The sequence below is a fragment of the Perognathus longimembris genome, chromosome 4 (assembly GCF_023159225.1).
Source record: "Perognathus longimembris pacificus isolate PPM17 chromosome 4, ASM2315922v1, whole genome shotgun sequence".
Classification (NCBI taxonomy): domain Eukaryota; kingdom Metazoa; phylum Chordata; class Mammalia; order Rodentia; family Heteromyidae; genus Perognathus; species Perognathus longimembris.
The window spans coordinates 79,345,711-79,358,761 of NC_063164.1; the positions used below are offsets into that span (position 1 = coordinate 79,345,711).

At 37.1% G+C, this 13,051-nt stretch overlaps 1 protein-coding gene across 1 annotated transcript in view; it reads left to right on the forward strand.

Annotated features, from left to right (window-relative positions):
• Positions 1-13,051, forward strand: part of Lrp1b (LDL receptor related protein 1B) — a 1,711,024-nt gene that overhangs the window by 1,554,947 nt on the left and 143,026 nt on the right. The window contains exon 68 of the mRNA XM_048345540.1: positions 8,341-8,447. Within this exon, the coding sequence (XP_048201497.1) occupies positions 8,341-8,447 (107 nt within the window). The remainder of the gene's footprint in view (positions 1-8,340; positions 8,448-13,051) is intronic.

Consider the following 13,051-nt stretch of genomic DNA (forward strand, 5'->3'; position numbering starts at 1 on the left):
ATCTCAGGCAGGAGAAGAAGGTTCATAAGGAGGTTTATTAGTGGGACCATAGTTCCCATGGGAAAGGAAGCTACATGGTGTCTGCACCTTATCCAGGTGGCAGCTTCTCTCTGGGGGTAAAGGGGAAGTAGTTAGGTAGTGAGTAAGAGTGGCTCATTAGGTATGGGTGGGTCTGGGGTCTAGTGGGAGGAGCTGAGGAACTGAGGCTAGGGAAATGCTAACATTCCCCCAGTATTTGACAGTTTGGTTGGTAAAAGTCCTCATCATTTCCACAATATGGTTATCAGGGCTAATGGGTGTCTGGTGTCCTCTGGCTACCTCCTGCAGCTTGGGCACATCAAGGAGTCCCTGGGGCTGGGGTCTTCAGGGTCCAGATCTACGATGGGCACAGCAGTGTAGTAAGAGGATGGCCTTGAACTGCAAGTTCCCAGGTGGCGACCTCGGTGAGGGATATTATCCTGTTAAAAGAGACTTTTGAAAAGGTCAGGCAAAAGGCTAACAAGTTCACAGGACCAGTTAACATGAACAACATGGGAAAACACACCCTTGGCATAAGTCAGAAAAGTTCCATTTGGAACATAAACCCAATTGTGGCCCATTACAAGAAAGGAGGAATAACTGGACTGAGGGCAGGAAGGAAGTGTTTAGGGATAGTGGACTTGCTGGGAGTAACCAGTCAGAGGCACATATATGTGTGTGTGTGTGTGTGTGTGTGTGTGTGTGTGTGTGTGTGTGTGTGTACAAATAGCAAGTCACAAAGGCAAGAATGCAAGTTTCAATCCAGATGGAAAATGGACAGGTATGGACATTAGGTGGGTAAACAACTATTCCTCTTGATCTCCCCGCTCTGATTAATTTTGAAAGAGCAAGTTTAAATTGACTCCATTTAAGATGAGACTTCATCTCCTCTTACTCCTTTCCATGGTTCCTCATTGTCAGGATTGACCTCGTCCTGGAGGCCTAGGTGCTCATTGCTCGGATAGCTGGTCCCAGTTGGCATTCACAGGGTTTGAACTCAAGGCCTGGGCACTGTCTCTGAGCACTTCTGCTCAAGGCTAGCGCTCTACTACTTGAGCCATGGTGCTGCTTTCAGCATTTGGCTGGTTCTCTTGAGCCAAGCTTCCAGTCTGGTTCTTTGCTGGTCAGTTGGGAGATGGAGTTTTAGAGGGACTTTTTTCTCTGCCCAGGCTGGCTTTGAACTGTAATCCAAGGAGTCTTAGCCATAAAAGCCCTTTTTATTTCCAAATAGAGCAACAGGAGAACAATAGGAATAGAGCTTACCTGTATCTTCTTGAGAATTGACCAACAAGTACTTGATAAAGTTCTGCTGCAATACTTAGAGAACAGCAGACTGAATGAGATCCATATGTTATCAAATCAAATCATATCATTTAACCATACCAGCAAGTGGTAGAAAACACAAATGAATAACAATCAAGAGGGCAAAGGGTCAGGACAGTGTAAAATTGTCAGCTTCAGTGGTTCCGAAGTAGCTGTGTCTTCCATCCCATCAGTAGGCTTTGTTAGTCATATGTGATGGAGGCAGGCAGGAGAGATGGGTTGGATCTGGGCAAGGCTGTAATGGCATCTCTCAGAGTCTCCTGGAGAGATTGTCATTGCTGGGTTGCCTGCAAATTTCTACACAGACTGGTTAAAGACATTTGAAATCTCTCAGTATTCCCTGGTTGCCTACTCTGAATACTATGGCTTTTTGTAGGCTGGTTCCCTACTGGTTTAAGCAGGGTGACAACTTTAAAAGATTTTAGAAGGCTTGGGCCTTTAACAATCTTCATAGTCACAAAATCCTCACAGACCAAAGGCCAACCACGTCTGCTCTCTGCAGCAGCTACAACAGTTTCTTAGACATGGAGGGGGAAAACATCAATGCTACCCCAATGCAACCCTGTGGCCACCAAACACAACTCTGATGTTTTTAACCTTGGAGTAAGTCTCAGTTGCAACTCTGTCATCATAGGCCTGCTATAAACCCAACTCTAACCTGGACGGGGGGGGGGGGGGGGGGGGGGGGGGGGGAGGGGGGTCCAGAGCCAGGGCAGAAGCACTCTGGGCCTGTCAAAATCTTCACAGGGAAATCACCAGTGACTCCTAGATTCCCTGAGCAGTTTTGCAAGAGAGAGAGAGAGAGAATAAAGAATCACTAGGAGTGAAATCAGGCAGTTTGGAAGCAGACTGTGGAGGCAGCTTCCTGTAGCCACAGACTGCCACAGTCCACGCAGCTAGCATACATGTTGACCTGCATCCTATAAAGCAAAATATTAATCCTGGGTCAGGAAAATCGAGGTTAGCACTCTGTCCCTTGACCTTAAAGAGTTTATGAGAGCACAGGAGAGAAAAATGGAGAATCAAAATCTTAGTCTATACCAAAGAATTGTCAGTATCAGATGTACACTTGACTTTTAGCGTAGATGGACACAAAGAATAACACACTGGTTTTACCTCTTAGACACACTTGCTTGTACCCATTTGCTTGTATCAGTTTGGGTTTAAAACCTGTTTTTTTTCTTTTGGCTTGGAGTCTGGTAATAAGAGTCAGGACTGCCTCCAGGCTGTTTACTGTGACTCCACTCACAGGCTGCAAAGAACAGTTTAACACAAAAATTAAAGTAAATTAAAATAGTAGTCAAAAGGCAAGTAATTGTGAAGCCATGATGCCAGAATTTACGTTTTACCAACAGACAGACAGATAGACAGTTGTGCACAAGCTTTGAGACACTCTTAGATTTTTTTTTAAATTGGCCATATAAGTTTTCTGAAATTTTAGTGGCAAAATTATATTATTTTGTCCATATTTTGGAACCACATGTTCGTTAGAAAACAAAACTTTTCCTAGGAAACAAAATTTTTTACAGATTATCTGGTGAAGAAATGAAGAAGCCACATTTTGAGAAACCAGTTTAGCATTTGAATTGCAAGACACATTTGAATTGCAAGGCCACAGTTACAGAATTTAGGGTGGGGGGGCAGGGTTACCAGGAGCTTGAGTCTCCCAAGACCCTGCCCTGCCTGGAGGAATTTGAGGAATTTTGCATGCCCATTACCTAGGGGATGGGTGGGACTCCACCTCCAAGAGTTTTTGGAACTTTGATGGAACCAAGATGGCACTTGCTAAAATTAATTCTATTGTCCATGTGGTCAATGCTAGAGAAAACAGGATTTAGCCAACAACAAACAGAACTTAACCAAATCTCCAAGCTTAACAAACATCAGTCAAAGCAGATGTTAAACAAATATTGGTACCTGTGGAAGCTAGTACCAGTCCATCACAGGCAGGCAGGCAGGCAGAGTTTAGAGAGAGAGAGAAAGAGAGAGAGAGAGAAAGAGAGAGAGAACTCCCTCTGCCCGAGTGCTCATAGAAGTTATGTAAATTCAAATTTCTAAGATTGTGAGCAGCTTTAGACTGTTCCCCACTTGATAAGTGACCAGTGGAGCTGAACTAGAGAAAATCCAAGCTCCCAGCTAATGGTCACTCACCCTGGTTGGAGTTTCAAATCTGTTGTGGTGGATGATTGTGCCCCTCCCATGGTAAGTGATTAGCGGAGCTGAAGAGTTAAATACCAAGGTCCTTGGTATTACTCTGGTCAGCTAAAATGTGAGACAATCAGTGATGGAATCGTCACACCAATCACTGTGTCTCGGACAGAGCACGGAGTGTGGCCCTGTGGCCATGGCCCTGTGGCCCTATGCTACAGTCATTGAGTGTGGCTCAGAACTTGGCGCCAAGATTTTTGGTGTGGCCCTGAAGCCATGGCCCTGTTGCCCTATGGTAAATCGGAAAATGGGATCTGAGCCCTCGTTTAGATGATCACTTACCCTGGGTGTGAGGGCAAATTTGTAGATTGTCATGGTGGATGGAAGTAGAGCGCTCAGTCAGGAGAAGTTACCTCAGTGGTCATCTGGGTGGGCTTAGGACAGCAGAATAGGTCCTGGGGGAAGCTTGGACCCCCCAGAAATGGGGGAGCAAATCCACTGGGGAGCCTATCCTGGTTTCAGCACCAATGAAAGCATAGGTATCGGCCATCCCAGAGGACCAGGTGGAGATAATCACAGGCAGGAGAAGAAGGTTCATAAGGAGGTTTATTAGTGGGACCATATTTCCCATGGGAAAGGAAGCTACATGGTGTCTGCACCTTATCCAGGTGGCAGCTTCTCTCTGGGGGTAAAGGGGAAGTAGTTAGGTAGTGAGTAAGAGTGGCTCATTAGGTATGGGTGGGTCTGGGGTCTAGTGGGAGGAGCTGAGGAACTGAGGCTAGGGAAATGCTAACAAGCTTCACTGTGCTGATATCTGAAATCAGTCTTTGGAGCACAAATGCATGGATAAAGGACACTGACTCTCACTTGTCTCAGTGGAAACTGATAAATCATTGTAGCCCCACAGCCCTTAAGGAAAAGCAAGGGAATAAGCTGCAATATCAAGTAGGCACTGATATAGGGTTCTTTGCATTTCTATTCATTCTGACCTTGTTTCCTGATGTAAATAGTATTGATGAAATTGAGAGGAGGGATAACAGTGAGCAAACATACTACATACTACAGTTGTGACACAGAAGGGTAAAAGGCATGTACAGGCTAGTATGAGTCTGTTAATATGTGAAACATGTCAGACAAGACTGAGAGCTTGTATTAAGTTACATCAATATGTTATACGAGGAAGAATATGTAAGAGGAAGGAAGACTCCAGGTATCTACATTTTGAGATACCTTTAGTGCTCTGATATTTGAAGATGTTCCCTGGAAATGTGAAAGGTAATGAGAAATTCTAAGCAATAAAACTACTGGTTGTTATATTAGAGCAAAAAAGTCAATGAAGAATAATAATTGCCAACAGAATTGTAAAATAGTCATATGCTTTAGAAAAAAAGACAACAATGCTTTTTGTATTAAAATACTATCAAGATATTTCCAATTTCTTATGTATGGTACCTACTATATGTATATAAATATGTATGTATATAATTTGTTTATGTTTGTATATAAGCTATTGTCCAGGTACATATGTTCATGTGCATTAGCTATAATTCTTAATTTTATATATGTAAATACTGTTATTGATATCATAGTTCATAAATATTTGGAAGTTATTATTAGCTTTATTAAGACCAGCAATAGTAAATTAAACATAAATGACAATGGCCACACATTTTAAAATTTATTATGAGTCAGATTTAATAGATTTTCCTTCTTTAGATTATGTCAGGAAAAATTCAGTAACAAGTATAGGACATTTTCAAATTGTCCTGGACAAATATTTATCATCAATATATTAAACTTGCTAAATATTTATCATATATTTAAATGTACAATATTATATACATATTTCTAATTGAATGGGATAATTTTTCCATTGCCATTTGATCAGTACCTGCTGATTACTTCCTTTGTCAATTTGTTAGCAGATACTTGGCTTTATCAACAAATTTTACTCTGAAATATAAGAAAAAGTTATTACCATTTGACTTACTTCATAATCTGTATCAAAGATTCATAAATGTTTGAGATCTCTAACAATCTTATTATTTTAGCAATAAAAATTAACATATACTATGTCTGCACTCTAAGTAATTGATGCACAAAATAAATTACTCCATATTTTATTATAAAAAAGAAGGGCTGGGATGTAGCTCAGTGGCAAAGCACTTGCTTAGCAAGTGCAACATCCTTCTTCTATAGAGAGATCCAGTAGCAAAAGACTGAAAAATACATAGATTGAAGTTAAAAAAAAAAAAAAAACACACTAGCTACCCCATTCCTTGCCAATATTTGCATGTGAATAAATATAGTAACTCATGATAACAATTCAGAAGTGAATTTGATGGCATTATTTCTAGTGTGATAGAAATTTCCAAGATTCCCATTTTCAATTTTGCCTTTTCCCAACAACTTGTATAGTCTCTCCATTTCCATAATTAGAGTAGTGTAATTAATAACATTATGTCAAAGTCTCTAGAGAATAAGTTCTCTTAGGAACTTTTGGAAAAATGCTTTCAACAATTTACGATATACCTCTTTGTAATCTGACATTCACAACTACTAACCTTCCATATAGAAAAATATGTAAAAATCTGTGAAGGCTTTTCTACTTAATACATGATGAATGTTTTTGCCCTAAAGCAGAATAAAAAGAAAGTTAGAACATTAGAGAATCAATCAATCTTATACAGATCACTCTCAAATTCTCCAAAGGGAATGTTTCTTTTGTTGCTTTTAAGTACTTAAGTATGACATGTTTAAATGTACTCCTCATTTTCTAATGAAAACATTTTTCCTTGTTATTTTATATTGTTAAGTAAATTACACACATTCCATTGTAATTTGTTTTCCACACAAACAACACAACATGTGTCCATAAAGACAAGGAATGAGGAAATAGCTTTAGTCTGGGTATGGGTAGGAAGAAAAAGGTTTTCTTCTTATTATAAGGAAAATTAGACATCAGTAAGCATGTGCCATAGAAAAGCAACTTATTAACTTGTGCTTTAGTGTTAATTTTTATAATATGTGAGTATTTATCACTTCTTCATTTTCATAGGACATAATGATATAATTACATTCTAATGATTAAAAGTCCAGGTGCAGGGTCTAATATCCACTGGTTTGGAATCAAGGTTAGTAGAAGGACTTCTTCATGGTGGTTAACTTAGACTGAATGTCCTATCCTCTTTGTACCTCAAAAGTTACTAATAAAAAAAAAAAACATTTACATATGTATTGTGCAAAGTCTCTGTTGAGTTAATTACTTTATCTCGGTCCAAATTGCAAATAAGTGATTGTGAGCTGGTAATCTATACAGACATAATGATATCACCCATTTTGTAATTTATTCCTTCTTAATGAATAACATCTTCTTTATATCTTGAGATCATATTTTAAACCAAAGTAATTGCAAGAAAACACAAAATGCTCTATGGCATGTCATATGGTTTGTATCATTTTAAAGTATATTCTCAAGGGAGTTTATTCTATGTAAAAATATAGGATTTTTTTTTTTTTTGGTAATTCTAAGCAATCAAAATGCTAAGTTGAGTAGAATATATAGCACAAAGCCAAGCGAATACTGAATTGCTTCAGATATTTATGGAGAAATGTGTGCTTAATATGAGCGGGCCTTAAATTTATTATATGTTACCTACATCACTCTTCCTTGATGTGAATATTATTGTATGTGACACAGCTGTAAATATAATTCATGAGAAGCAAACAATAGAAATGTAATGTTTCCAAATGTATGATATAAATCTAACCAAGTGATGATTTCTAGCAGTTTCATTGATTACTTGCAGGACCAAATTTTTTAAATCCTTCTTCATTGCCCACTTGTCAAAACAAAAGTTATTTCACCATGTAAGATATATCCTGTTGTCACTGGTTTTGATTTTGGTACCCTGTGTCTTGTACATAAATTTATCTGTTTTGGGAAGGAAGGAGAATAACAAAATGCCAAGACAAAGGACAAGGGCTAAACCAATGAAACAGCCATACTCACAAAGCACTATGTTGGAAATGAACTTTACTACTTTGCGGGGGGTGGGGGGTTGAGTTGGGGTGGAGAAAGGGAAAGTGGAAGAAATCGAGGGGGGTAACAATGTTCAAAAAGAAATGTACTTATTACCTTACTTACGTAACTGTAACCCCACTGTACATCACCTTTACAATAAAATAAATTTTAATTTTAAAAGACACATTATTTGACTTGTATCCTAGTGGAATAAGAGGAGTAATATTTAAAATAATATCTAGAAATTAATTTAACAGGTATTTAATGTACCTCTAAAGCAAACAATAGTGTAAATATACCAATTGCTTTCAAAGAAAACAACTCTCTTTGGAATATAGCCCTTGCTTGTGCTTCTCCACATGCTTTCTTGTCCCAGGAGCCCTGTATTTTCTGTTCACAAAATTGAATTATTTAAAAATGACTAAAATACATAATAAAAGTTATAAACCTAAGGGGCAATTGACTTCCCAATCAATAGGTAAGCCTGCTGGCAAAGAGTCATAAAATGTGTTTCTTAAATCCATTAAACCACATAGAGATCTAACTGGAAAAGATCATTATTTTAATATAACAACATAAATATTTTCCACCTTTTATTTTCCTCTTGCTTATTTTTATAAAAATGACAGTCTACTTATCATTTATTTCTTTTCAATTTGTTTTTGTGAGGATATTATATATTCACAATATTAAAAGCACATTTAAAATCATTATATTATACCATTGATGCTTCATCAGACTTTATTCCTAAATTATTTTTATTATAAAAATATCAGAATGTACTTCTGTATAATGAGTAATCCTATTGTATTTTTTTCCAATCTCAGAGCCACAAACCTGTACATTGAAAGATTTTCTCTGTGACAATGGGGATTGTGTTTCTTCAAGGTTTTGGTGTGATGGAGACTTTGACTGTGCAGATGGTTCTGATGAGGTAAGGCACTTCCACAATCACAAATATAAAAAGAAAGCAGCTCTTTAGAAGTACATTTGAAACTATGATTGTTCAGTCCAATAAGTATGACCAACAAGAGCTCTGCTCCTGACACACTGAGATAAGTATTAATCCACAGGCTGTGCCATACACATCAGCATGGGAATAACTCTTGTGCTACTATTGACAGTTAATTTTATAGCCAGTTTTACCTCAGCTGGTGAATGGCTATATTGGGAATATGATGCTTGGAAACTCTAGTCCCTGTAGCTGATGCCCTTGCCACTTGTGAATTTGTTTAAAAATTTGCTGCATTATTTATAGTCAAGACTAAAATTTGTATGCATTTAAAGCAGTTTCTTCTCCCTAGTCTCTTTCTTCAATAGATGCAGTCTTATAGACTTCAGTGTGTGTCATCAATTTTCCTGAAAAATCAGGTGATAAATCACAATCCAATTTTATGATATAGACTTTGCACACATAGATGGGTAAGGTTAATCCTTTCTTTGTATAATTCTTTAAGCTGGGATGAAAATAACATTTAGAGGTTTATAATTCAGATAGTTATTTCATGATGTTTTTAAATAGCAAAAGAGACATGATTTCTCAAGTAACCAAAAATAACCTCAAGCCATCTCTTTCCAATACGAAGTAGAGTTCTAGTGAAAGTTAAAGGTTGTTCTCTGTTTAATTGAGTATCAGGAACAGTGTTGGGGGCTCAGGACCCCATTCCCCCCTTTTTCCCGGGGAGATGTCTGATCCCCAATTGTGAAAGACACTCAGCCTTACTCCGCCCGCCCGCAGAAGGAGTAAAGCTTTTCTTTGTGGATTACGCTATGAAGAGGAAAGTTGCCGAAACCCCTTCCCAGTCCGTCCCCCTCACATGTCTGGAGCCGATGCAGGAAAGAAATTCCGGGGAGCCAGTCTGGTTGTTCCACCAGTCTCAGAGAGCTATGATCAGGGAGGTATTTATAACGGTAATGGCAGGCAGGAAGAGGCAGGAATGATTGAATATTAACGATTTGCTGAATCGGCTGTCCATCAGGTGATGTCATGAAACTTCCTCTATGGGCGGAGATCACAGTCCTCCAAGAGCTGGGTCTCTGGGGGCTCCGCTGCCATGATGGCACGCACATGCTCGCCCCCAGGGGCGGGAACTTCTCTTCCAGTTGAAGCTGGAAGATGGAAGTGGCTAGCTTTTACACTGCCCCAAGGCTGGGGGAAGGGCAGCGTGAATCCCCAACAGAACAGGGTATGCACAAATGTGCCATAGGAAAGGGAAGTTGTTTATCTCCTATGAAAACCAGGATTCCTTCAATCATGAAGTACCTCCCAAGAACTCTGCTCCTCTGTCTGTCAAACAAATGTGTCCACCCTGCTAAAAGATTACTTACTCCAATGACTTTAGAAAATAGAGGATCCATTCTGAACCTCTGGAAGTATTTGGTACAGATCTATCTTCCCCAGGTATTCATTGGTTTCTTAAGCTTTTTTTTTTTTTTTTTTTTTTTTTTTTAATAATGAATATTGCTATTGTTTAACAAACCCACAAAAGCCAACTATTCTTAGTTCTTGGACACGTTTAACAGGATTGGACCAATTTCCAGTCTCTCACCATTTTGAAAATGTCACCCTAAAACTCACATTCTCAGACTTATATCTGAGAAACAATTGTGTAGGATTTCTCATTTGAAGACCAGCAAAACATAAGCTTCAGGGTTACAAAGTTCTCTCAAGAGAGGAAATTGAAAAGCAGTACTTTTATCCATAGATTTTTACAAGATCAAAAATATTTAAAGACCTCTGTAAGGTGTGTGTGCATGTGTACATGCAAGAACACACACACACACACACACACACACAGACCAGCTACATATTTATTTGACATCCATTCATTCAAAATCTACCTTAACCATTGCACAGCTGAGAAAACATCTCATGAGGACTCATCCACACCATCTAAACTGTTTTGTTTTTACTTTTTAAATATGTTCTACTAAATTTTTGTAAACTGTGACAGTTCAAAAGGTTGAAACATATTGATTAGAGGTATGATTTTATTTTGCATGTTATTTCTAGATATATGAGGTATGTACACAAAATGAAAGTCATAGTTTAACAATATTGTATTCATGTCAAAGTAGATATCTTTATTAACATCATTTCGCTTGTTCTGCAAGTTGTAAAATGTGGTTCTTTGGTAGTTTGAAAATGCCCATATATTCACCATTATTACAATACTTAGTGCAAATCAGATTATTTCTCTTACAAATGGTATTTTTTTATTTGCATAATTTAGCTCAGTATGTACAAAACGATGTGGCTAAAAGCATTGGCAGTAATTTCTGTTTTTCTACAGTCTACCATGACAAGTTGTACTGACAGAAAGCAAGCAAATAGTAAAAAAGAGCAAAGAAACAACAACAAAGATACTGTTGAACCTATTGTTAGAAAGAAGAAATACATTCAAGATAAATTAATATAAAAAGAAAAGTTGGGAGAATTGTGAAAAGTTTATATGAATATGCAGTGATCATATAATTATCTCATTCATATCTTGCCAAATCAGTGTAAAAGAAATTTACAAACCTTGGACTAACCTAATTTCATATCACACATGTCATTGTGCCTTGCACAGAGAGTTATTTTTTAAAGTGACATTAATGTATATTTAGCCTCTGCATCTAACAGAGCATATTTCAAACACACAAAAATCCAAACATTGTTAAATTCGAGTTTCAGCTTTGCTGTTGATAATATTTTGTTTATTTAAAGCTCATGCATATGGTATTTCCAGTTATTCATTATGCTAATGTTGCCTAAAAATTAAAATAAAGGGAAATATGAACGTACAGTAAGAATAAATAAATAATCTAAAATATATATTCAAAAGTATCAGTATGATAATATTTGGAAAGATATTAATGATCCAGAAAGACTTTTTTCCTGTGGGCTTGAACTCAGGGCCTGGGTACTGTCATTAAGCTTATTTATTTATTTATTTATTTTTATTTTCTTTATTTTTTTATTTTGCTCAATACTAGAGCTCTAGAGTTTTGCTCACAGCTCCACTTCTGGTTTTTGAGTTATCGATTGGAGATAAGAGTCTCATTGGGACTTTTCTGCCCAGCTGGCTTTGAAGCACATCCTCAAATCTCAGGCTTTTGAATAGCTAGAATTACAGGGATGAGCAACTGGCACCCAGTAAGATTTTTGTCTTCACAAGAATACATGATTTGTACTTTTTCCCACCAAAAGATTTTAAAACCAATTAATTAGAGATAATGATTATCCCTAGTAGCTTCAATAATTTTCAAATGCCATTTCCCACTTAAAGAAAATAAGAATACTCTGAGAAAAGGAAAGCAACTGAACAAATAAGTTGTTAACATGCAGTTTTTCAGGAAAGGATAATTAGGAGAATGTCCAAATACACAGAATAAAAGTTGAAATCATATCTACTATCAAGAGTATCAAAATAAAAATCTACAAATAGTGTATTGAAAGACAATAAACATCTAAAATTTTATGTGTTCAGCTAAGTGTTTTTGTAAGTAAGAAATTTTTTTTTAACTTCAGAGATAGCTAATTAATTGATATTCACCAGTTGTTAGTAATCTAGTTCAGAATGTTGGCCATGCTGTAGAGCAAATAATCTAGTTTTTTTCAGTTGGAAAAATACATTTTATAGACGTTAATGGGGCCAGTCTCATGCTTGTAACCCTAATAACTAAGAAGGCTAACATTTGAGAGTTACAGTGTGCAGCCAAGCTGGGCAAAAGTTCTTTTTCTCAAATTAATCATCAAAAAGGCAGGTATGTAACTATGGATCAAAATCATTTGTGCTAGTCTTGGGGGAAAAAAAACAAAAAACAAAAAAAAAAAAAACACCTAAAGGACATCTCACAAGCCCTGAATTCAAGCCCAGTAGTTGCACATAGAAAGAAAAAACAAAAAGAGTGACTGGGAAGTATTTATATATTGCAAGTAACTTTAGGTAAATTAAAAAGCCAACATACTTTTCAACTTTATTTGCCAAACAATATTTTCATAAGAAAAGTTTATATGGACTAGATATACTAGTTAGTTATATTGCAGCTTATATTAGTATTAATTTGAAATTTTATATTGAAATATATTGAAATAATGAATATATGGAAATATTGTTATATTGAAATAGTAAATGTGCAGAGAATGAATGAAAAGTAAACTTAGAAATGATGATAATTGTGGAATGTTTAAGTCAGGTAGGTACCTAGGATGTGTTGTATTGATATGTTACTCAGTTTATAGAATTGAAGGTATTAGCCTTAAACAAAAAAATCTCAGGGATAGTGCTCAAACCTAATATAGAGGGATTAACTGAGTTGATTAGAATGGGCAACAATGTTTCTGAGACTTTTTTTTTTTTTTTTGGCCAGTCCTCGAGCTTGGACTCAGGGCCTGAGCTCTGTCCCTGGCTTCTTTTTGCTCAAGACTAGCACTCTGCCACTTGAGCCACAGCGCCACTTCTGGTCATTTTATGTGTATGTGGTACTGGGGAATCGAACCCAGGGCTTCATCTATACGAGGCAAGCACTCTTGCCATATCCCCAACCCCCATA